Raw genomic sequence first — 24,860 nt, forward strand, 5'->3', positions numbered from 1 at the left:
TTAACAACCCTCATGGTTTGATAATGAAAATACATTATAACACCCTAGTAGCCTAATAATCTGCATGAACCGTATAATATATCTCTTGAGGTTTCTCTTGGGGGTGAATAGCATGTTTGCCTTGGTTTAGCTATATCGGTGTCAGAAGTGGGATGGCCCCAGTGTTCCCTATAATATTTTATACACAGACAAGAAACAGTAAAGTACAGTACATTGTTTTCTCGCGTGATATCAAATGTCACTTACAGTTTTAGGCATTTCCAAAGACCACAATATATTGACTCAAAGGTCATTCTGGTATTTTGACAGAAAAAAACTGAAACAGGAAGTATTCGTGTAGCCAGCTGGTGGTAATTGTAGTTGAATGAGCAGAGCTCACTGTGGCAGTGAAAGACGGACGTGCTGAGACAGAGAGAGCAATTCGCCGTGGAACTGTTTTCATTTACAGCTATTTATGCCACGACGAGAGAAATAGCTTACACTGACTGAAAGCGTAGGAATATAGTGGACTAAAGAAGCACACTCCTGGTCCTTTTTTTTTTTATCTTAAAAAAAAAAGTATAAATCCAAGCGACCCGATAGCTTTCACACAAGGGCGTGTGTGGGTCTCCGGGAGCAGCGGCTCGCTTTTTAACTCTTGCATGTTGGTACTGTATATATTTGATATTTTTGCATCACTTGGGTCCGGACGATTTGCTTGAGGATGGGGTGTACCCTGAGCACGGACGATAAGGCGGCGGTGGAGCGCAGTAAAATGATCGACAGGAATCTGCGGGACGACGGGGAGAAAGCCGCAAGAGAGGTCAAGCTACTGCTTCTCGGTAAGGGAAGTGGTTGTCCTTGCTTCGTCCCGCAACGTGAAACATTGTGGGACGAAACAATGGTTATCCGTGAACTTCACAAACTGTAATATTAGCTGCGATTGCGACATTGTAACTAAATGTCAAACGCACTATTTACAGTGATAAACAATTGGTATGCATACATATAATGGCAACAATTTGAATTGAGAATTCTAGCACGATTTCATATAATTCCGCATAGCACACAAGCTGTCGTAATCAAATGTAAAATATTGTCAACTTTTGCATAGACCTTGAAATCAAAGCACATTGGCGAAATTGGACGACCTAATAAAACAAGTTTAAGATTGTTTTTTTCCGATTTAGCCTATAAGCAGAACAAAGGTCGTTGTCCACGCTGGCTCATCAGTTCCAGCCTTCGGTATGTTATCACCCTTACAGGCAGTTGCAACAAAGTACCCCCTCTTTGTTACGCTTGTTCAGCAACACAAATGGTTTCTATGGGCCATATTCATTGGCTTAATCCTCCAGCATTTGACACCTTTTTTGTCGCCTCTCTGCAGCATTGTGTTTGAATGCTATGTCCAGCTGAGTGCATATGATGTTTCCAAATTGGTAATTGGCCCAGAAACTGTTGGAATAACGAATTGCAATAACTATACTACTATGTTCAAAACATTTTTGTTTGAGACCTCATCGCCTTTTTTGCTACTTCAGGCATGGATGTATGTTGTTTATGATTCCGCCATTTCTTAGATAAACAGGTCAAAATTAAACTTCAGGCTCTTTCTTACCGCTACTCTCATTGGTTGTTGCAATAGTGGATGGACTTATCTCTGAGTTTAGCCTACTGCACAATGTGTTTTACCTAAAATCAATTAAAACCGTGGACATTCCATTGACAAACAAATAAGCCCATTTCCCTAGACAGAAACTAGTGATTGTTTTTGAAATACTGCTCTACCATCCACTCCATTGGGGAAGAGAAGGACTGGATGTGTCTTCTCTGTAAATATGGGTATTCTTCACTGATTCCATGAGCAACAATGGCTGTCCTGAAATACCTGTAAAACTGTAGGCCTGTCAGTGGATGGCTATGAAAGCTTTTGGTGAGGACATTGTCCCTGTTTTTTTTTTATTTGATTTCCTGCTATTTTCTTCTAGTTGTACATGCTGATATTTATAAACTGGGTGGTTTGAATGCTGATTTGCTGACACCTGTGGTATACCACGAGTATGACAACTTTTTTATTTGTACTTTTCTAATTACGTTGGTAATCGGTTGATAATAACAATAAGACACTTCTAGGTTTGTGGTCTATGGTTATATGGTATAAGCCTCTTCCTTGTTGTTGAGAACCTAGGCCACATTCATCTGTATTTCTATGAATGATGAAACTGATTCGAAGCAAGTCGGGTCAAGTACTATGGGCTGGCTGCAGTCTGCGACTTAGGTCTCCAAATATTCCTCTGAGTGAAATTATAAAGTTTGTGTAAAGTCGATCCAGACCTGTGACGTCCAATATTTTGAACTCTTTTGAAAACGGTGTCTCCCAAAATCATTTACTGAAGAAAAATATAAACACAACATGTAAAGTGACATTTTCCATACACACAAAAATATTTTCTCCTTTCCATATGCACAAATTGTTTACATCCCTGTTTGTGAGCATTTCTCATTTGCCAAGATAATCCATCCATCTGATGTGGCATATCAATAAGCTATATTAAACAGCATGATCACTACACAGGTACACCTTGTGCTGGGGACAATAAAAGGACCCTCTAAAATGTACATTTGTCACAATACAATGTCACAGATGTCTCAACTTTTGAGGATGTGTTTAATTGGCATGCTTGACTGCAAGTATAGTGTACACCAGAGCTGTTGCCGGAGAATTTCTCTACCATAAGCTGCCTCCAACATCGTTTTAGATAATTTGGCAGTACATCCAACCGGCCTCACAACTGCAGTCCATGTGTAACCATGGCAGCCCATGCCCTCAACATCTGGCTTCTTCACCTGGGGATAGTCTGAGACCAGGCACCCAGACTGCTGATGAAACTGGGTTTGTACAACAGAAGAATTTCTGCACAATCTGTCAGAAACCGCCTCAAGGAAGCTCCTCTGCATGCTCGTCATCCTCACCACTTGACCTGACTGCAGTTTCGTGTCGTAACCGACTTCAGTGGGCAAATGCTCACCTTTCATGGCCACTGGCATGCTGGAGAATTGTGCTCTTCATGGATGAATCCCAGTTTCAACTGTTCCGAGCAGATGGCAGACAGTGTGTATAGTGTTGTGTGGGCGAGCGGTTTGCTGATGGCAATGTTGTGAACAGAGAGCCCCATGGTGGAGTTATGATATGGGCAGGCCTAAGCTTACGGTCAACGAACACCGTTACCTTTTATCAAGGACAATTTGAATGCACAGAGAACCTGTGACAAGATCCTGAGGTCCGTTGTCGTGTCATTCATCTGCCACCATCACCTCATGTTTCAGCATGATAATACACGGACCCATGTCGCAAGGATCTGTACACAATTCCTGGAAGCTGAAAATGTCCCAGTTATACCATGGACTGCATACTCACCAGACATATCACCCATTGAGCATGTTTGGGATGCCCTGGATCGACATGTACGGACGACCACGTGTTCCAGTTCCCGACAATGTCCAGAAACTTTGCACAGCCATTGAAGAGTAGTGGGACAACATTCCACAGGCCACAATCAACAGCTTGATCAACACTATGCGTCGGACTTTGTCGGTTGGCAACCAACTTTAAGGTGCATTACCACCACTGACTGGTGTGTGGACCGCAGTTCATCTTTCAATCACCCACATGGGTATATGCTCCTAAAAACCAATGAGGAGATGGGAGAGGTGGGACTTGCAGCACGTCAAAAATCTAACCAAGTTCTATTTTTCACCTGGCCATGCAGATGTTCGTTGACGCGCGTGAGCAGTTTAGATGAAATGATTGACTAACATGTATTTGTCAATTTATTTTGCAATGCAAGGTCAGCATGTTAGAGCTTGCAAGAAAGGCATTTCACTGTACTTGTGCGTGTGACATTGAAACTTGTTTGCACGTTGGCACCCTGGCCTGCTTCCTGTGTCAGCCGTTCAGGTTGGTAACCAGGTAACACACCCAGTCTCGTCAGATATGCTAATAGAGGAGCAACAGGAAGGAATGTTCTAGATCAGGTCTAAACTCTAACACTCATTATAAATTGAGGTGTACTCATGGAGAGGAGGAAGATGTTTTGGTTTCTGTTTGTTTACATATTAGTCTTTTCTGTTACTATACTTCTGTCACAAAAGTCTCAATTCCTCTCATCTGCCTCCTAGCCGCCCCACTAAACATACTTTGTTTAATTACATCCTGGTCAAGAGGTCACAGCCATATCAGTGATGCTGATGGTGCATACATCGGCACAGGCAGCACCTCAGAAACGGTGGGGAATATTAACTATTAAATCACTTCAAGGACACCTACCGTCTAGCGTCCGTGTTTTACATTGTGTGGCGTTGATGAGCTGACCCTGTCCATGTCTGTGCTGTGGACTTCATGGGGGGTGGTATACGGTAGGACGCACGCACAAATACAAAACAATTGTTGTATTCTCCAGAAAGGAACCTGCATGTAAGCATTTCATTGGCCAGTGTATACCATGTGTATCCTATATGACTCATAAAACTTAACACACACACACAGCATAATGAGCCCTCTGTCAGCGGAGTGTACCGGCATCCTGCTGTCAGAGGAACAATCATTTGTATGAGGAGTGCTATGAATGTTTGGGTGTATGCTGTCAAGTCTGTACAAGCAACATCTTGTCTTGTCTATATTAGGCCGACTAAATCCAACCACATTGGTGTCAAGAGGTTTCTGTTGGTGGTCTATGTAACATTTTATGTAAAGCGTTATGGGTAGTACTTTTATTTTACAGTACTAATGCTTCCACTTGTATTTCCTGGATGTTTGATTGGAAACTGCCTTTCTTGTACTTCAAATAGTTCAACACATGGTGGTTAATTACCTGTTACCAAATGTGTAGCAATAACTCTCAAATAAACAAACAAGCAATTCCTAGGTTATCACTATCTGCTATTTTACCATGTCATTTATCACATCGGGTGATTTATGTAGGTCTACTGTAAACTGAAGTGCTTATGAATTATGAGGAATTCAGTAGCTTCCACTTCTCCAGCACCGTCCCGTTAGATCTACTACTGTTACTGGTCTCTTCCAGTAAAGTATCGGTCTGCATGTAGTTTGTTTCCTAAATCTATTATCCATTGTTCTGGATGTGGGCAGATGAATCCAGCTGATTGAGCTACATGACTCCCTGATGGGTTAATGCTCCTGTAACTTCCTGGGTTCCCTTGTGAGTCACTCACAGGCTCAACAGCTCCCAATGGTAACGAGGGATGGTGCCAGCTAATGTGGCACCACTAATGTGGTTCACGGAGAGCGAGCCAGGCCCAGCTGTAAGCCCGTTCAGCCCTGTCCCTCACTGCCTCTCTCGCTCTGTCCCCCTCTCCCAGAGGACTGTATGCCCTGGCCAGCCTAACTGAACCCCAGGCAGGACGTGCCCTGGTTCTTCCGGTGACTCAGACAGAAAACCCCTCGGATCATTAGATCTGAAAGCCCTCAACTCCGGGACAGGCAGAGAGACTGAGCTCTGAGAGAGTGGGAGGAACTCCAAAAGTGATTCTCCCCACCCTGGTATTATATAAAAGCTCCAACTTAATCATAATTTTAAGATTAAAATACAACAGAGCTGTCATTTGGAATGAAGACTTGATTGTAGCCAATCCTACCACAGCACTTTAAAACTTTCCTTCATTGTCGACATGCTTGTCCTCTTTACTGTCTGTGGAAAACCACCTTGGAGGAAGTTCCAGGAGAGATGGGTTGGATGGTTGGTGGGCTTTAGAAGTACTGTTCTGTAAATGTCCATTTAGTTTGCAGGCCTCAACAATTTTTCTTAAAATACATTCTTTTCCCAACCGCCAGAAAGCAGCTGCCTCACTGTGGTTTTGGTCTGGCTCTTTGATGGGTGGGTAACATGACTCTGTCTATCCCAGCCCACGAGGTCCACTTTTCTGCCTTTGCTTTCTTTAATGGCCATGTGGCTCAAATCAGGGCCATTAGACTTTAGTGATGTAATAGGGGTGTGGCCCTACACCAGTAACTTTAGAGTTGAAGGACAGAGCAAGGTCAGTCAGTCCAGACTGGAGCGTTTGTTTGCCTTACTTAAAGAAATGTCATAAGTACCTTGCCGATATCATTCAACAATTATTCCTATGACTTGCTAGCGTACATTTTGTTGACACTATGCAGGGTTTTGTGTCCCATATTGAGAAATCAAGTGTGTCGGTCAGACAGTAAAACATATATCTAGAGGGAGGGTTCAGTGAACACACAACGGCCTGTAAAGAGGGTATGTTTATTCTAGATTGAGAGGCAGCCAGTCAGTGTGGTAGGGAGTGGAATGCTATGTTGTGTCGCTGCCTTGGCACCTAGGCCCTTAGCAGAAGTAGGGAGATGACTTTACCTGCTGCCAATGCTGTGTGTCTGTGTGCGCGCACTTTTGTTTTTATGTGTGTGTGTGTTACAGTGCACATGTGTCTGCTGTCTCCTCTGGGGTTCTTAGTGGCACATGTGACTGTTTGGCTCCGGAGCAATGAGATGTGTTAGTCCTCCTCTCTGGGGCCAGGGCCACAGCGACAATTAATTAAAACAATTTGTCCTCCGGTGAAAGCCATTCCAATTAGGCTGAACAGTAGGAGGTACCTGCCTGGCACACTGTTAAAACACACACATTCTCACACACACTCTGTATCAGCATGCTCTAAGGCTCTGGAGAAAGGCTTGTCCACAGGAATTCACTTCTACATGTTGGTTTCAGGTTCTCTACTGCGTTAGGGAAAGTTCCAGGCCCCCAAGTTTCACTTGCCACAACGAGAAGCCCTGACGTGTGTGTGTGTGTGTGTGTGCATGTGCTCATTGTCTTGCTGTAATGTAATACTAGCTGGGTCTTGCGAGATGGGAAGATTGGGTGTTACAGAACTAGCTTCCTCCTGGCAACTCAGATGGGTGTTAGTACAGCCTGGACAGTTCTGAATAAACAGTGAAGAACTTTAATCACACTAGTAACAACAACATTGTATTAAAATGTTATATACTACTTTGGTAGTTGCATTTTATTGCATAGCAATAGCGTTTGTAATTACACAACAAAAATTGGGACTTTTTTTAATCCTCTACTGAACTTCTATAGAATTGGTAAGTAATACTAATGAGTAAGGTTTAGACTGACATGGCTACTGTTCCCCTTTTTCTGACTGTGTTTATTGTGTCCGAGCTGAGCAACCCCAATGGGAAGGGACCCACGAAACAAGTGAAAACAATATGTTAGTTTTCAGGGACAACCCATATTTCCCATTGGCCAGTGACTGTCCCTGAGTGGAAAAACCCACCGGTGGATGTTATGTCGAGGAGGGGGCCTGGCTTAGTCAATCTCCATGACACATCCTCTACTTATGTGTTATGGGGGCATTGTGTGCAGTTTGGGGACATTTGCCTATCAATAATACATGCCTGGGCTATGGAGATGAGCCATCACTACACACTCACCCCTAATCCTCCTCAACTGACCGTGTGGCGAGCGCTGCGATGTCTTTGGTAACGGAGCCGGTTGCCATGGCAGTGTGACGGAGGCACAGAGCCCCTAGCAGCAGCCAGGCCCAAGCAACGCTTATTCTGTGTTCCCTGCCTCTCTCATAGGAGTATTGCCATGTCAATCACCTCTCCGCCTCACACTCATTGGATGCTAGCTTTAGTGTCCACCCTCCCAGCTCGTGTCCTCGTGAGTGTTTTACACAGCCTATCAGTCAGTAATGTGTAATTCAATATAGAAGGCTTGTACCATCTTGAAGTAACACAATATGTGCTCATAGGCCCATTAAGGCAAACCCTGGTTACAACTGATCGTTGTCAGCTCTGATATACCACCAGAAAGACAACTAACTCATTTAATGTACAAAGACCCAATGACCAGATATTAACTGGTTGATGGCATCGTTGTGTTAGTGGTTAGTGGAAACTACTGCAGGCTGCATGCTTCACTGCTGTTAATGAAGATGAGGACTGTACTGCCAATGATTTGGCCTTTGCAATAATACTGAGGACCATAATGTATTCACCTCTGTCCCTTCACTGTACTCCCATCTCAACACACACACACACACACACTCTCTGAATGTTACTGTGTTTTGCTATGGTGCGGCTCATTCAATGATTCTTGCGACGCTGCCTGAGATGGGTCATTGGTTCCTGCTGCAGTAGGTAGGCCCATAATGCTGTGTTAGTGCTGCTGTTGAAATGTGCCGATAAAGGGAGAGGTGGGGAGGGTCCGTATCGACCGGACGGCTGCAGAGCGACGCTGTGGGTCAGAGACGTCAATACAGAAACACAGGAAGGGAAATGATCAGAGTGTTTGACCACCTCGGGGTTCTCCACGGTGGTCTATTTCAAAAGGAGTTGCATAATGGCCTGTAATGAGTAGCTCTTTACAATTGGACTTTTCTTTCTCAGTATGTCAGTGTTATCCCATACCAGGCAATCAACATTATGGTCAGTGTTGGCTTGAAATTCCCCTGCAGATTCGGAACACATCGCTCTTATCGCATAATTGCAATTAGTTCCATTATAAGCTTTGACTGGTTTGGTAAATGTGTTCTCTCTCTCAGGTGCTGGTGAGTCGGGGAAGAGCACAATAGTCAAGCAGATGAAGTGAGTATGTTCCTTCCATTCTTCCAGATGCCATATCTGCCACACCATCAAAACAAAGCATTGTTTTTGCCCTTCTGTGGGGACAGTTCTCAGAAATGAGTCATTGTTATTGTCCTAGTGCCCCATTCAATTCAGATGCTGTAAACATTGTTACCTGGATAGTGTTGTTATCAATGTTCGCGTTCCCCACCGTCATTTTATGATGGAAAGGTTGCCATGGGGTTGGGGGTTATTGGTCTGCTATTTTCCTGTCTAATTTTTTGCTGTTAATAAAAATGAACGTGTTCTCAAAAACAGAAAGTGTTGCTCCATGTTTCTCCTTGTGACTGACTGACGTGTTGCTCCATGTTTCTCCTTGTGACTGACTGACGTGTTGCTCCATGTTTCTCCTTGTGACTGACTGACGTGTTGCTCCATGTTTCTCCTTGTGACTGACTGACGTGTTGCTCCATGTTTCTCCTTGTGACTGACTGACGTGTTGCTCCATGTTTCTCCTTGTGACTGACTGACGTGTTGCTCCATGTTTCTCCTTGTGACTGACTGACGTGTTGCTCCATGTTCCTCCTTGTGACTGACTGTGTTGCTCCATGTTTCTCCTTGTGACTGACTGACGTGTTGCTCCATGTTTCTCCTTGTGACTGACTGACGTGTTGCTCCATGTTTATCCTTGTGACTGACTGACGTGTTGCTCCATGTTTATCCTTGTGACTGACTGACGTGTTGCTCCATGTTTCTCCTTGTGACTGACTGACGTGTTGCTCCATGTTTCTCCTTGTGACTGACTGACGTGTTGCTCCATGTTTCTCCTTGTGACTGACTGACGTGTTGCTCCATGTTTCTCCTTGTGACTGACTGACGTGTTGCTCCATGTTTCTCCTTGTGACTGACTGACGTGTTGCTCCATGTTTCTCCTTGTGACTGACTAACGTGTTGCTTCATGTTTCTCCTTGTGACTGACTGACGTGTTGCTCCATGTTTATCCTTGTGACTGACTGACGTGTTGCTCCATGTTTATCCTTGTGACTGACTGACGTGTTGCTCCATGTTTCTCCTTGTGACTGACTGACGTGTTGCTCCATGTTTCTCCTTGTGACTGACTGACGTGTTGCTCCATGTTTCTCCTTGTGACTGACTGTCGTGTTGCTCCGTGTTCCTCATAGTGACTGACTGTCGTGTTGCTCCGTGTTCCTCATAGTGACTGACTGTCGTGTTGCTCCGTGTTCCTAGACTGACTGTCGTGTTGCTCCGTGTTCCTCATAGTGACTGACTGTCGTGTTGCTCCAAGTTCCTCATAGTGACTGACTGTCGTGTTCCTCAGTGACTGACTGTTGTGTTGCTCCGTGTTACTCGTGGAGACTGACTGTGTCGTGTTCCTCATAGTGACTGACTGTCGTGTTCCTCATAGTGACTGACTGTCGTGTTGCTCTGTGTTACTCATGGAGACTGACTGTGTCGTGTTGCTCCGTGTTACTCATGGAGACTGACTGTGTCGTGTTGCTCCGTGTTACTCATGGAGACTGACTGTGTCGTGTTGCTCCGTGTTACTCATGGAGACTGACTGTGTCGTGTTGCTCCGTGTTCCTCATAGACTGACTGTGTCGTGTTGCTCCGTGTTAGTCATGGAGACTGACTGTCGTGTTGCTCCGTGTTCCTCATAGTGACTGACTGTCGTGTTGCTCAGTGTTCCTCATAGACTGACTGTGTCGTGTTGCTCCGTGTTCCTCATAGAGACTGACTGTGTCGTGTTCCTCATAGTGACTGACTGTCGTGTTGCTCCGTGTTCCTCATAGTGACTGACTGTCGTGTTGCTCCGTGTTCCTCATAGTGACTGACTGTCGTGTTGCTCCGTGTTCCTCATAGTGACTGACTGTCGTGTTCCTCATGGTGACTGACTGTAGTTGTGTCCTCCGTCCCGTGTGTCAGGATCATCCACGAGGCAGGCTACTCGGAGGAGGAGTGTAAACAGTACAGGGCTGTGGTCTACAGCAACACCATCCAGTCCATCATCGCCGTCATCCGAGCCATGGGAAGACTCAAGATCGACTTTGGAGACGCCGCCAGAGCCGTGAGTGGGCTAGACATGATGATGGATTGCATTTATCAAAGCCTTCTGACTAAAACTATAAACACACCCAATCACATGCCCAACACTTATGATGCCATGGCAGTATTAATAATGCTATTGATGGTAGGGATGATTTTCACAGTGGAACTGATGGTGACGATTTGATGGTAATAGTGATGGTTGTGCTGACGGACTGCTCTCTCCCAGGATGATGCGAGACAGCTGTTTGTGCTGGCGGGGTCGGCAGAGGAAGGCTTCATGACGGCGGAGCTGGCCGGGGTCATCAAACGCCTGTGGAAGGACAGAGGGGTACAGGCCTGCTTCAGCCGCTCACGAGAGTACCAGCTCAACGACTCTGCAGCATAGTGGGTCACACACACACACACACACACACACACCACCTTGTCCTGGTCAGACAGTCTGCTCCCCTTGGTCTGATACACACACACTCACACACAGAGCTCCTGAAGTTCCTCTTCCTCCTTAATTCTCTTCTGCTGGAAGTAAATACATTCTCATTCCTCTAAAATAACCAAAGGCCTTGAGCAGTCCATTTATTACAGATGCCCGCCCACTCTCTGGCAGACATGTAGATCTCTACTGCCTACAGTCCAGTCCGCTTGGTGTTTCAACCTTGAGTGAAACTGTCAATATTTGTTTTGTGTGGGGGTGTCACCCCTGTAGCAGGACTGTAACACGCAGGCTGCTGCGTGTCTGCTGAGTCCTTGACCTTAGACAGCTACATGAGCTAAATGCTAACAGCAGATTGGCCAGGGCTATTGTTTACCAAACTCTGGTAGCAAAACACCACAGACAGAAGAGCTAGAAAACATGTCCAAATCCCTTTCAGTGGGCAGCGCTTGAGCTCGAAACTCCCTCGGTTCATTAGTTTTTTCCTGAAGTGGTTGTTCTTTTTTTGTCCGCATTGTGCCACAGCCTTTCCATATGCCAGTGAAGTCACCAGAGGGGCAGCCCCTGCGGTGTGTCATGAGAAACCCCTCTACCTTGTTTTGGAACAGAACAGACTTCACCGATTGGCTCTCTGGCCTCTGGTGCCGCAGCTGCTGGCCATTTCCAAATCAATACCCAGAATCCTTTTGGCCAGGGCTACCACACACACATAGAGAGGCACACATACCAGCGTCACGTAGCCTGCCGACCGGCCTCTACAGCGAAGCAGCTGACGCCGATCTCTGCTGTTTGTTTGGGTTTAAACACCAGTGCTGCTGAGTAGTGTGTAATTACTGCTGCCGTGATCTTTTGGAAGAGTAATACAGGGTAGGCTGTTTGAGCTAGGGGTGGGTTCTACTGTAGATTTTACTGTTGAGGAAGGGGCAGGTGTGTGCGACAAGTCCAGAACTGAGCCCTATGTGGAAATATTGGATGAGGGAGCATTCTGAGGCAACAGAAGGGGGCATTGATAGTGTGGAAGAGAGTGGAAAAAATGTCACTTGTTTTTCCCAGTTCAAGATATAGAAGCAGACATGGTTCATGGCCAAACAAGATCTGTTTATTATTAGAATAGCTTATTGTCCTATTGTTCCATTGAAGTATGTGTATTGGATGCATTGACTCCCATCTAAACATTCTCTCTCTCCCCCTCCCTTCTCCAGTTACTTAAACGATTTGGACAGGATATCCCAAGCCACCTATATCCCGACCCAGCAGGATGTCCTGAGGACTAGAGTCAAAACCACAGGCATTGTGGAGACACATTTCACCTTCAAGGACCTCCACTTCAAGTGAGCACTTCCCCCAAATCCCTTTTTAAGTGTAGTCATATTCCATACTTACAGGATAACTCAATCTACTTCCCTACTGTGCGTATTGAATCTCTCAAACCCATAGAAATGTCCTTAGTCCAGTGGTTCATTGTGACAGAGCTGAACCATACGACATCAGCAGTGAATCATATCTGTTCGAGTGTTCCATTGGCTGATGCCAGAGAGGAAAGGGGAACGATTGGCTCACTGGTCAATACCCATATTTCCAGTGTTGGGGATTAGTGAACTACATGTAGTTCAACTAGTAATTGAACTGCATTTTACAGTAGCTTGGTGGTAGTTCAACTAAATTCAAATCTAGGTAGTGTTTTCAGTAGTGAACTGTTTTACTATGTAGTGGTGTGGCGAACTACTGGAACTACACACTACTTCTTTACCATGTAGCGGTGTAGCTAACTACTGGAACTACACACTACTTCTTTACCATGTAGCGGTGTAGCTAACTACTGGAACTACACACTACTTCTTTACCATGTAGCGGTGTAGCTAACTACTGGAACTACACACTACTTCTTTACCATGTAGCGGTGTAGCTAACTACTGGAACTACACACTACTTCTTTACCATGTAGCGGTGTAGCTAACTACTGGAACTACACTACTTCTTTACCATGTAGTGGTGTAGCTAACTACTGGAACTACACACTACTTCTTTACCATGTAGCGGTGTAGCTAACTACTGGAACTACACACTACTTCTTTACCATGTAGTGCTGTAGCTAACTACTAGAACTACACACTACTTCTTTACCATGTAATGCTGTAGCTAACTACTGGAATTACACACTACTTCTTTACCATGTAGTGGTGTAGCTAACTACTGGAACTACACACTACTGCTTTACCATGTAGTGCTGTAGCTAACTACTAGAACTACACACTACTTCTTTACCATGTAATGCTGTAGCTAACTACTGGAACTACACACTACTTCTTTACCATGTAGTGGTGTAGCTAACTACTGGAATTACACACTACTTCTTTACCATGTAGTGGTGTAGCTAACTACTGGAACTACACACTACTGCTTTACCATGTAGTGCTGTAGCTAACTACTAGAACTACACACTACTTCTTTACCATGTAATGCTGTAGCTAACTACTGGAACTACACACTACTTCTTTACCATGTAGTGGTGTAGCTAACTACTGGAATTACACACTACTTCTTTACCATGTAGTGCTGTAGCTAACTACTGGAACTACACACTACTTCTTTACCATGTAGTGGTGTAGCTGACTACTGGAACTACACACTACTGCTTTTGCAACAAACAAAAAAATCATACCTGCCTAATTGTCACTTTAAACAGTTTTTGTTATATTGGCTAAATTACACATTCAAAGTAACTTTAGTTAAGTTAACTATGTTTTCCTTAATGGTAGCATTAGTGTAGCTTAACTTCTTCCAGTGTGAAGTAATCGGTAGCTCGGTAAACTATATTTTCAGAGTAGCTTCCACAACACTGCATATTTAGTTGTTTTATCATGTCTGTCCCCCACTCCACATCCTAGTTGAATAGCAAGCCCTTTAAAAATGCTCTTCCTCAACAGTTTGTTCAGCCAAGCCACTCAGTGCAACTCAGCAGAGAGAACTATGTGGAGCCATTCCAATGCAAACCATATCTAAGTACATTAGAGCCCCACAGCCGTCTGTGTGCCAATGGGTGGAAACTGGCTCACAAAGCGGGTGACATTATTAGGGCTTGTTCCCTCGGGTTACGTTAATGGGTTATACAGCTCAAAGTGCAAATTGGTACGGGTGTAAACAAGAATGTTATTTAAAATACAAAAACATTACATTTAACAAAGTGTATCCATTTATACCCCATAAAACAATTATACCCTCCCTTCTAAATATTTTATTCTGTGTTGAACATTTCTACTGTGTACCATCTCTCCACAACACAGAAAAGCATCCAAAAAATGAATGTATTCTCTGTCATTTCCACCTGGTGGCCTGTTAGATGGTTAAACACTTAAACCCAGAGCCCCAGGCCACAGCTCTGTTTTCTCTACTGGCCAATGGCCAATAAAGTTGTTTGTCTTGTGTGCAACATGCATGGAAACATACTCTGTTTACATTGTCTGGTGCTCAGGATGTTTGATGTTGGAGGTCAGAGGTCCGAGAGGAAGAAGTGGATCCACTGCTTCGAGGGTGTCACTGCCATCATCTTCTGTGTGGCGCTCAGCGACTATGATCTGGTGCTGGCTGAAGATGAGGAGATGGTGAGTTCCTGTCCAACGATGGACATTAAATAAGAGTACAGTACCAGTCAAAAGTTTTGAAACACTTACTCATTCAAGGGTTTCTTTATTTTTACTATCTTCTACATTGTAGAATGATAGTGAAGACATAAACTATGAAATAACACATGGAATCATGTAGTAACCAAAAAAGTGTTAAACAAATCAAAATGTATTTTAGATTCTTCAAAGTAGCCACCCTTTGCCTTTAACAGCTTTGTACACGCTTGGCATTCTCTCAACCACCTTCACCTGGAATGCATTTCCAACAGTCTTGGAGTTCCCACATACGCTGAGCACTTGTTGGCTGCTTTTCCTTCACTCTGCGGTCCAACTCATCCCAAACCATCTCATTTGGGTTGAGGTTGGGTGATCTGATGCAGCACTCCATCACTCTCCTTCTTAGTCAAATAGCCCTTACACAGCCTGGAGGTGTTGGTTATTGTCCTGTTGAAAAACAAATGATAGTCCCACTAAGTGCGAACCAGATGGGATGGGGTATCGCTGCAGAATGCTCTGGTAGCCATGCTGGTTAAGTGTGTCTTGAATTTGAAATAAATCACTGACAGTGTCACCAGCACTGACAGTGTCACCAGCAAAGCACCCACCCCCCACCCCACACCACACCATCACATCACCTCCTCCATGGAAACCACACATGCGGAGGTCATCCGTGTGTCTCACCAAGACACGGAGGTTGGAACCAAACATCTCAAATTTGGACTCATCAGACCAAAGGACAGATTTCCACCGGTCTGATGTCCATTGCTCATGTCTCTTGGCCCAAACAAGTCTATTCTTCTTATTTGTGTCCTTCAGTAGTGGTTTCCTTGCAGCAATTCGACCATGAAGGCCTGAATCACGCAGTCTCCTGAACAGTTGATGTTGAGATGTGTCTTACTTGAACTCTGTGAAGCATTTATTTGGGCTGCAATTTCTGAGGCTGGTAACTCTAATGAACGTATCCTCTGCAGCAGAGTTAACTCTGGGTCTTCCTTTCCTGTGTCAGTTTCATCATAGCGTTTGATGGTTTTTGCGAATGCACTTGAAGACACTTTCAAAGTTCTTGAACTTTTACAGATTGACTTACCTTCATGTCTTAAAGTAATGATGGACTGTCGTTTCTCTTTGCTTATTTGAGTTCTTGCCATAATATGGACTTGGTCTTTTATCAAATAGGGCTATCTACTGTATTCCACCCCTATTTTGTCACACAACTGATTGGCTCAAACGCATTAAGAAGGAAAGAAATTCCACAAACTAACTTTTAACAAGCCACACCTGTTAATTGAAATGCATTCCAGGTGACTACCTCATGAAGCTGGTTGAGAGAATGCCAAGTGTGCAAAACTGTCAAGGAAAAGGGTGGCTACTTTGAAAAATATAAAATATATTTTGATTTGTTGAAGACTGTTTTGGTTACTACATGATTCCATATGTGTTTATTTCATAGTTTGATGTCTTCACTATTATTCTATAAAGCTAACTCTGGAATGAGGAGTGTGTCCAAACGTTTGACTGGTACTGTATATCTGTGTGAAACCAGCCAAGTCCTGAACAAAAGATCGTTCTCAATATAATATTTACATTGAACATGCATTTTAGTGCTGGGCTGAGCTTCATTCTGGGTCTGTGAAACTGTCTCTACGAGTCCAAACATGTTTCTGAGTATATCTCGATAGTTTAAAAAGGCTTTCTCTCCTCAACTCCTTTCCTTCATCTGTACTGATCTGAAAACATAGGATAAAGCAATATGGTGGACGTCCTAGCAGGTGTTTGCTTTCACCTGTCCCGTTATTCCACATCAGTGCAGGTGAAGTCCTGTAGCTCGAAGCCCCACAAAAGCTATTGTCCAATGTTGCCTTCTTCTCGCCCCAGAATCGGATGCATGAGAGCATGAAGCTGTTTGACTCCATCTGCAACAACAAGTGGTTCACAGACACCTCCATCATCCTCTTCCTTAACAAGAAAGACCTGTTTGAGGAGAAGATCAAGAAGAGTCCTCTAACTATCTGTTACCCAGAATACGCAGGTACAGTAACACAGCCAACCAGCCATGGTAGTTTATAGAATGATTGGGGATAACTGTGAATTGTGTGTCACTTATCGCTGGAGTTGTCTGTACATTTTCAATGATTTCTTTGTCATTTGCACACCTGAACAAATATAATTGAATGTCTACATGATTGGAAAGAGGATCTCATATAAACATATACCGCCGGTAATATAGTGTAGTTACTGAACATATTCAGATGGTATGTTCCACCGCATCAGTGTTGTGACAGGAGACGTTCAACAGACATTGGTCACTTCTACCTTTTTAAAAACTTCTTCGGGATCGGTGTTCATTCCACAGGACGGTTGAGCTAACGTAGGCTAATGCGATTAGCATGATGTTGTAAGAAAGAAGAACATTTCCCAGGACATAAACATATCTGATATTGTCAGAAAGCTTAAATTCTTGTTAATCTAACTGCACTGTCCAATTTACAGTAGATATTACGGTGAAAGAATACCATGCTATTGTTTGAGGAGAGTGCACAGTATTGAGCATGAAAAGTTATTAATAAACCAATTAGGCACATTTGGCCAGTCATGATACAAAATGTTGAGCAGAAAAACAATGGTTCATTGGATCAGTCTAAAACATTGCAAATACACTGATGTCATCTAGTGGCCAAAGTCTAAATTGCACGTGGACTGGGATAGGCCATAATGTATTTTCTCTTGCATTTCAAAGATGACGGTACAAAAAAAACAAAAAATCTTTGTATTATCTTTTACCAGATCTATTGTTCTTCTACATTCCGTTCACATTTCCAAAACCTTTCAAATGGTACCAAGAACATGCATATCCCTGCTTCAGGGCCTGAGCTACTTGTAGTTAAATTTGGGTATGTCATTATAGGCAAAAATTGAAAAGAAGGGGGCTATCCCTAAGAGCTTCACAGATCTTCATTGTAAAGGGTTTAAACACTGTTTGTTTCTCATGCTTGTTCAATGAGCCATAAACAATTAATGAACATGCACCTGTGGAACGGTCATTAAGACACTAACAGCTTACAGTTAGTTCTATGCTTAACACCCCGACAGTCCTACAATCTAAGCTAAATTCCCTCAATCTCTCACAAATCATCAAGGAACCCACCAGGTACAACCCTAAATCTGTAAACAAGGGCACCCTCATAGACGTTATCCTGACCAACTGGCCCTCCAAATACACCTCCGCTGTCTTCAAACAGGATCTCAGCGATCACTGCCTCATTGCCTGTATCCGCTATGGGTCCGCAGTCAAACAACCACCCCTCATCACTGTCAAACGCTCCCTAAAACACTTCTGCGAGCAGGCCTTTCTAATCGACCTGGCCCGGGTATCCTGGAAGGATATTGACCTCATCCCGTCAGTTGAGGATGCCTGGTCATTCTTTAAAAGTAACTTCCTCACCATTTTAGATAAGCATACTCTGTTCAAAAAATGCAGAACTAAGAACAGATATAGCCTTTGGTTCACTCCAGACCTGACTGCCCTCGACCAGCACAAAAACATCCTGTGGCGGACTGCAATAGCGTTGAATAGTCTCCGCGATATGCAACTGTTCAGGGAAGTCGGGAACCAATACACGCAGTCAGTCAGGAAAGCAAAGGCCAGCTTTTTCAAGCAGAAATTTGCATCCTGTAGCTCTAACTCCAAAAAGTTCTGGGACATTGTAAAGTCCATGGAGAATAAGAGCACCTCCTCCCAGCTGCCCACTGCACTGAGGCTAGGTAACACGATCACCACCGATTTAATTCCATGATAATCGAAAACTTCAACAAGCATTTCTCAACGTGAAATAAAAAATTGAAAAAGACGGTAGGGTAATTAAGGTCACAGTTATAAAAACTTAGGACACTAAAGAGGCCTTTCTACTGACTCTGAGAAACACCTAAAGAAAGATGCCCAGGGTCCCTGCTCATCTGCATGAACGTTCCTTAGGCATGCTGCAAGAAGGCATGAGGACTGCAAATGTGGCCAGGTCAATAAATTGAAATGTCCGTACTGTGAGATGCATAAGACAGCGCTACAGGAAGAAAGGACGGACAACTGATTGTCCTCGCAGTGGCAGACCACGTGTAACAACACTTGCACAGGATCGGTACATCCGAATGTCACACCTGCAGGACAGGTACAGGATGGTGGCAACAACTGCTCGAGTTACACCAGGAACGCACAATCCCTCCATCAGTGCTCAGACTGTCCGCAATAGGCTGAGAGGGGCTGGACTGAGGGCTTGGAGGCCTGTTGTAAGGCAGGTCCTCACTAGACATCACCGGCTACAACGTCGCCTATGGGCACAAACCCACCATCGCTGGACCAGACAGGACTGGCAAAAAGTGCTCTTTGACGAGTCGCGGTTTTGTCTCACCAGGGGTGATGGTCGGATTTGCCTTTATCGTCGAAGGAATGAGCGTTACACCGAGGCCTGTACTCTGGAGCGGGATCGAGGTGGAGGGTCTGTCATGGTCTGGGGCGGTGTCACAGCATCATTGGACTGAGCTTGTTGTCATTGCAAGCGATCTCAACGCTTTGCGTTACAGGGAAGACATCCTCCTCCCTCATGTGGTACCCTTCCTGCATCCTGACATGAGCCTCCATCATGACAATGCCACCAGCCATACTGCTCGTTCTGTGCGTGATTTCCTGCAAGACAGGAATGGCAGTGTTCTGCCATGGCCAGCGAAAAACCCGGATCTCATTCCCATTGAGCACGTCTGGGACCTGTTGGATCGGAGGGTGAGGGCTAGGGCCATTCCCCCCAGAAATGTCTGGGAACTTGCAGGTGCCTTGGTGGAAGAGTGGGGTAACATCTCACAGCAAGAACTGGCACATCTGGTGCAGTCCATGAGGAGGAGATGAACTGCAGTACTTAATGCAGCTGGTGGTCACACCAGATACTGACTGTTACCTTTGATTTTGACCGCTCCCCCTTTGTTCAGATATTACATGTTAAGTTTGCTAAATAATAAATGCAGTTGACAGTGAGGATGGTTATTTTTTTGCTGAGTTGGTGTACTGTCTTGCACTTCAGTTGAATTCTCACTCCTATTAACATCAATTCATGACATAGTGAGAATGCCTGAAGTAGATGCTGGGACTACGCCTTATGAGGAAAGTCATTAGAAATGTGGGGGTTTTCTTGTCTTGCGGCTAGGCTCCAACACTTACGAGGAAGCTGCGGCCTACATCCAGTGTCAGTTTGAGGACCTGAACAAGAGGAAGGACACCAAGGAGATCTACACTCACTTCACCTGCGCCACCGACACCAAGAACGTGCAGTTTGTCTTCGATGCCGTCACTGACGTCATCATCAAGAACAACCTGAAGGACTGTGGACTCTTCTAAGACCTGGATTTCATCGATGGAAGTTTTCTGGTAAGCCCACCTTTTTTTTTTTTCGTTCCCTTTCTCCATCAATCTTTCCCTCTCTCTCCCTTCTCATCACTTCTCTATGTGCAACATAGCCCTGCCTACGCACTGCAGACTTGTGAACTTGTGTTCGTATGTGTAGAGTGCTGGGGGATTGATGTTGGCGCTACATGGTTGAGGGCACATGTCTGACTGGTGGCTGCCATGAGTGCTCACAGTGCCAGTGTTGAGGACTTACAAATATATATTGTTTGACCATGCCATGATCATCTCCCAAACATCTTAATGCAGAACATTTAATTAGGCTCCCAAATCAAGAGGGTCTTGATTTCAGCTGATTTAGCTCACTCCACAGCGAGCTTCAAATGTCGCAACCACCAGTTTGATAGCTGAAACTGATGGTATGTTGTCAAGGTTGGAGGTCACGTGTGTTGCGAAGCAGAGGATCAAGCCCAGAGGTTTGAGCCCAGTATGGGGACAGGGAGTGGAGGAAGCCAAACTGTTAGCAGCACACTGAGATCCGTTACACTAGCATGCTGCAGTCATAGCCAAGGCCGGTTTCAGGCAGGGTGCACGGTATTATCCACATTGCCAGTGTGCTAAACTAGTATGCTAGCTTTCCCAGATGGTGAAAGTTATCCACAGGAGCTCTTGTTGTCGTGTGTATCTCTACCTCCTGACGACTGGCATCCAACTTCAAACGTTTTAAAATCAGTTGACGGATTTGATTTGTAACACGTTGAGCTGCTTCCAGGCTGCCTCAGAGATGCAGTTTAACCCTTTCATGATCAAACGCGTGTTAAATCTAATCAGCTGAAATCAAGGCCCTCTTGATTCGGGAGCCTAATCAAATGTTCTGCACCATTAAGATGTTTGGGAGATGATCATGGCATGGTCAAACAATATTTTAAGGATATTTGAATGGAAGGCCGTTTGTACTGCCAAGCATACAATAAGATCTAATGGTATCTATTTCTCTCTCTCACTCTTTCTCTATTTCTCACTCTTTCTCTCTCTAGGCGGTGAAAAGCCAGCATAATGTGCGTTTTCGGGGAGAAGTTCACAAGAATCTGATTGGGGAGAATCAATTATGGACCATTGCTGTACTATATGCCACTTTTAACAGATTTATTTATGTTTTTGTCTTGGAACATTTTGAATTGGCGTTTTAAACATTTGTGTTGGATGTTTGTGTCGTTGTAAAATCATTTTCACACTTTTTTTTTCTTTTTTTGGAAGAGCAAGCTTGTTTTATTTAGTTTGTTCCTTTTTTAAGCCCTCTCTGGAAAAGGAAGCTTGTTTTATTTAGTTTGTTCCTTTTTTAAGCCCTCTCTGGAAAAGGAAGCTTGTTTTATTTAGTTTGTTCCTTTTTTAAGCCCTCTCTGGAAAAGGAAGCTTGTTTTATTTAGTTTGTTCCTTTTTTAAGCCCTCTCTGGAAAAGGAAGCTTGTTTTATTTAGTTTGTTCCTTTTTTAAGCCCTCTCTGGAAAAGGAAGCTTGTTTTATTTAGTTTGTTCCTTTTTTAAGCCCTCTCTGGAAAAGGAAGCTTGTTTTATTTAGTTTGTTCCTTTTTTAAGCCCTCTCTGGAAAATGAAGCTTGTTTTATTTAGTTTGTTCCTTTTTTAAGCCCTCTCTGGAAAAGGAAGCTTGCATTTTGGTGGAAATATTCCTTTTCTCCCTCCCCAATTGTTAGGGGAAAGGGATTTGAGCTCAGTTTGTTTGTACTTGTGCCTTTTGCATGTCCTTTTTCTCTGCAGTCACTGACCAAATTGCTATTTTTTTTGCCTGCTGAAATCGTTCCAACATAAACGGTGAAACGTTTCCTGAGGGATATTAACAATCTTTTGTGCACATTCCCAACCAATTTAGTGGCGAGATTCCTCGTGGTCCAAAGGTGTGTATGTGTGTCTCGATGGTGACCAACACCAGCCCTGCCCACAGGCTGTCCCATACTGACAAAGGGATGTGGTTTTTAACAGTACACCATATCCTATGTGTATCCAATATGAACCCTAGCTAGGTCAGGGAGCTTACGTTATGCTGTGTAATGACAGAATAGCTCAATCGGAGTCATATTTTACTGTATATTTTAAGATTTATTTAAGGTGGCTTCGGGGACTTGGTCTCTGCGATCACTGCAGAATCACAATTGTAAAGTAAAAATGAATGGGGAACAAACACATGGTTATGGTCTGTAACCAGCCACATCTGTCTGTGTTCTCCAACAGACAGGGAGCCTTTGTACACTCATTCCCTTATTTTGCTAATAAAACCCTTTACAAACCATTCAGTGAACCTTGCGTCTTCAGTGCTCTCCTGAGTTACAGTTGGTGAAAAGGGGGAGGGAGTCAACTTACTTCAGGTGAGTTTGAGCATTTCTTCTAGTCACCCTCATGTATTCATCCTTATGTCATGTCATCATTGTTATGTCATGTAGTCATCCTTATGTCATCATTTATGTCTTACCATCCCGTTTCTTCATTCCATGTTGATGTCACACTGGCTGCCATGTCCAGTTAGCTGGGAAAACCCCAAATCCTTCTGTTTCACTTTAGTTTTACTGCACAAGGTGTGACACACTTCACTGTGAGACAGTGGTATAACGGGAGTGATTTTCCCAACGGGCTAATTCCCAGTGTCTTTGTTCCTTAATTCTTTAACGTAGTGTAACATTTTTGAAATTCAAGTGTTTCTTGAGTGGTTGGCACAAACACATACAAAACACATCAGATAGTGTGTGATCAAGGAAACTGGAGACAATTCTCTGTCTCTAGATTATTCTCCTCTGGTGGCATTTCCCTGTCTGTTTGAGTATACAGCTGTATGGAGTGTGGCACTAATGTTGTTTGTTGGGTGTTGAGTGAGAGAGTCTGGTCAGTGGCCATGGTGACATGTTTAGTCATAGCGAAAAGAAAAAAATGATGTCATTATCTCGTTTCTCTGATCTCATTAGCCAGATTACCCTGCAGGGCTGTTGTTGGTTTGGGTTTTCGGGGGAAACAAAATGCGTTTGTGTAGTTTACAGGTTCTTTCATAACCTTTTGATGTAGTTTACAGTAACCTCCCACTGGGGTCACACTGGTTGAATCAACATTGTGTGTGTGTGAGATACACCTACTCAGTTTCCATATTGTGTGAGCTTGTTAAGATTAGCTGACACATTTGTATTGGTCATAGATGTTATCCCAGAAACACTGTTTGCAATGTAAATGAGTTGGCACCATACATAGGCAGAGACCACCACTGTCCACTTCTGTGACACGCTCTTGTGCCTTCCCATATCCCAAGTCAGATCTGGGCCACCTCAGGGGATCCCAAGGAGGCATTGGACTGGCACAGATGCCGCTTAGCAGCCACACAACCCTTCAACACTGTAGCGTTCACTACTTCTTCCATACATCCCTGGACAGATTGGAGATCCCCGGGTGGAAGACATTCTCAAAGGACTTTCTAAGCACTGGGTCAGGCACCATAGTTTGCATAATGTGTGCACATGATAGACACGCTGATTTGCATCTATAGATGTGCGCACATCACTGTGGCAGCGTGTCTGTGCGGGAAAGCTACATTTGCATAGTTTAGCTGTCATTACAATATGACAGAGGAGGAGGGAGAGACAGATGTGTGACGGACAGAGGGAGGAAAATGTGTTTATGTGAAGCGGGGCTCAGGGATTTGCATCCCGTGGGCGCCACGTTTGGCGGGAGATATTTTTAGCATCCCCGCAGCAGCTTCGGTGTGAAACACTGTAAAACAATAGTGACACTGTTAATGAATGGGTAACGCTGAAGAGCAGAGGGAGGTTGTTGTGTGTGTGTGACAGAACAATGGACACATTATTCCTGTGCTGCCTGGAACTGTACAGTGTTTACTCTTTGTTTACTGTGTCTGGTATCTCTGTATGAAGCAGCTGGCCGCAGGAGGGAGAAGACAGGCTTATCTGTGTGATCTGCTCCCGGTGGTGGTTGTGTTGGACCGGCCACGTTGTTAAACTAGCCACACTTTGTCTGTCTGGCTGCCACCTCCAAGTCCCTATGGGGTGCTGTATTCACTCGCAAGTACACACACACACACACTGTTTGTATTACAACCCTGGGGAGCACCAACACACACTTCTGCATGTCTATATAGAGCACAGCTGATTGGAGACTATAGTCAGTGCACAGCATCAGTGTGGCTATTAGCAATTCAAAACCAGTTAAGATACTATATGATACACCACTGAAGTGACATGAGTAGGAGAAATTGATCAATGTCACTTTCCAAAGCCTGGAAACGGTCCACAGCTGACCAACCCTGGTCTTACCAGTTCTACTGTTATTACCAATCAGAGGACCTGTTGTGTTTGGATGTTCTCTCTCTGTAACATTGTGGTGTGTGTGTGAGTCGGTGCTTCCCTGAAGGATTTTAGTCTTTTCACAGATGTGGCATAGTTAGCGTGGCAGTCAAATCAATTAGCTATGTCAAGAAAATAAATGTTGATTGGGAAGGTAGTTTTGCCAGCTGTCTTTTTTTTCTAGTAATCATGGCCGAAAACTGACCAGGCACGCAGGGCACGTGCCCAGGGGCGCTGACCTCCAGGGGGCCCCCCATATTAATTTTGTTAGTCAATCTCACTCGGATATCATTAACATGGCATTAGTCATGGCATAGTGTGTAGAATTGCAGGGAATTAGCTTTAAAACTGAAAGCATTTCTCCACCCCACAAAAATGATTTTTAATGGCAATCGATTGTTTTTTCCCCAC

General features: G+C 44.2%; 1 protein-coding gene across 1 annotated transcript; it reads left to right on the forward strand.

Annotated features, from left to right (window-relative positions):
- The first annotated feature begins 140 nt into the window (after window positions 1-140).
- LOC110501024 (guanine nucleotide-binding protein G(i) subunit alpha-1) lies at window positions 141-22,399 on the forward strand. The gene is made up of 9 exons (XM_036957240.2): window positions 141-821; window positions 8,569-8,611; window positions 10,535-10,676; window positions 10,884-11,041; window positions 12,290-12,418; window positions 14,560-14,689; window positions 16,586-16,739; window positions 19,900-20,120; window positions 21,134-22,399. Exons 1-8 carry the CDS (start codon window positions 704-706, stop codon window positions 20,088-20,090), a joined length of 1,065 nt encoding a protein of 354 aa, XP_036813135.2. The 5' UTR covers window positions 141-703; the 3' UTR covers window positions 20,091-20,120; window positions 21,134-22,399.
- The last annotated feature ends 2,461 nt before the right edge of the window (window positions 22,400-24,860 follow it).

This window comes from Oncorhynchus mykiss, chromosome 21, assembly GCF_057628025.1.
Source record: "Oncorhynchus mykiss isolate SJ-2025 chromosome 21, ASM5762802v1, whole genome shotgun sequence".
Taxonomy (NCBI): Eukaryota; Metazoa; Chordata; class Actinopteri; order Salmoniformes; family Salmonidae; genus Oncorhynchus; species Oncorhynchus mykiss.

What these genes read in the sequence shown, in the direction of transcription:
- LOC110501024 (XM_036957240.2), top strand. Translation starts at nt 704, where the DNA reads ATGGGGTGTACCCTGAGCACGGACGATAAGGCGGCGGTGGAGCGCAGT. An exon ending in ACAATAGTCAAGCAGATGAA is followed by an intron (nt 8,612 to 10,534) that starts GTGAGTATGTTC and finishes CCCGTGTGTCAG; the next exon opens with GATCATCCACGAGGCAGGCT. An exon ending in CTGTTACCCAGAATACGCAG is followed by an intron (nt 16,740 to 19,899) that starts GTACAGTAACAC and finishes TCTTGCGGCTAG; the next exon opens with GCTCCAACACTTACGAGGAA.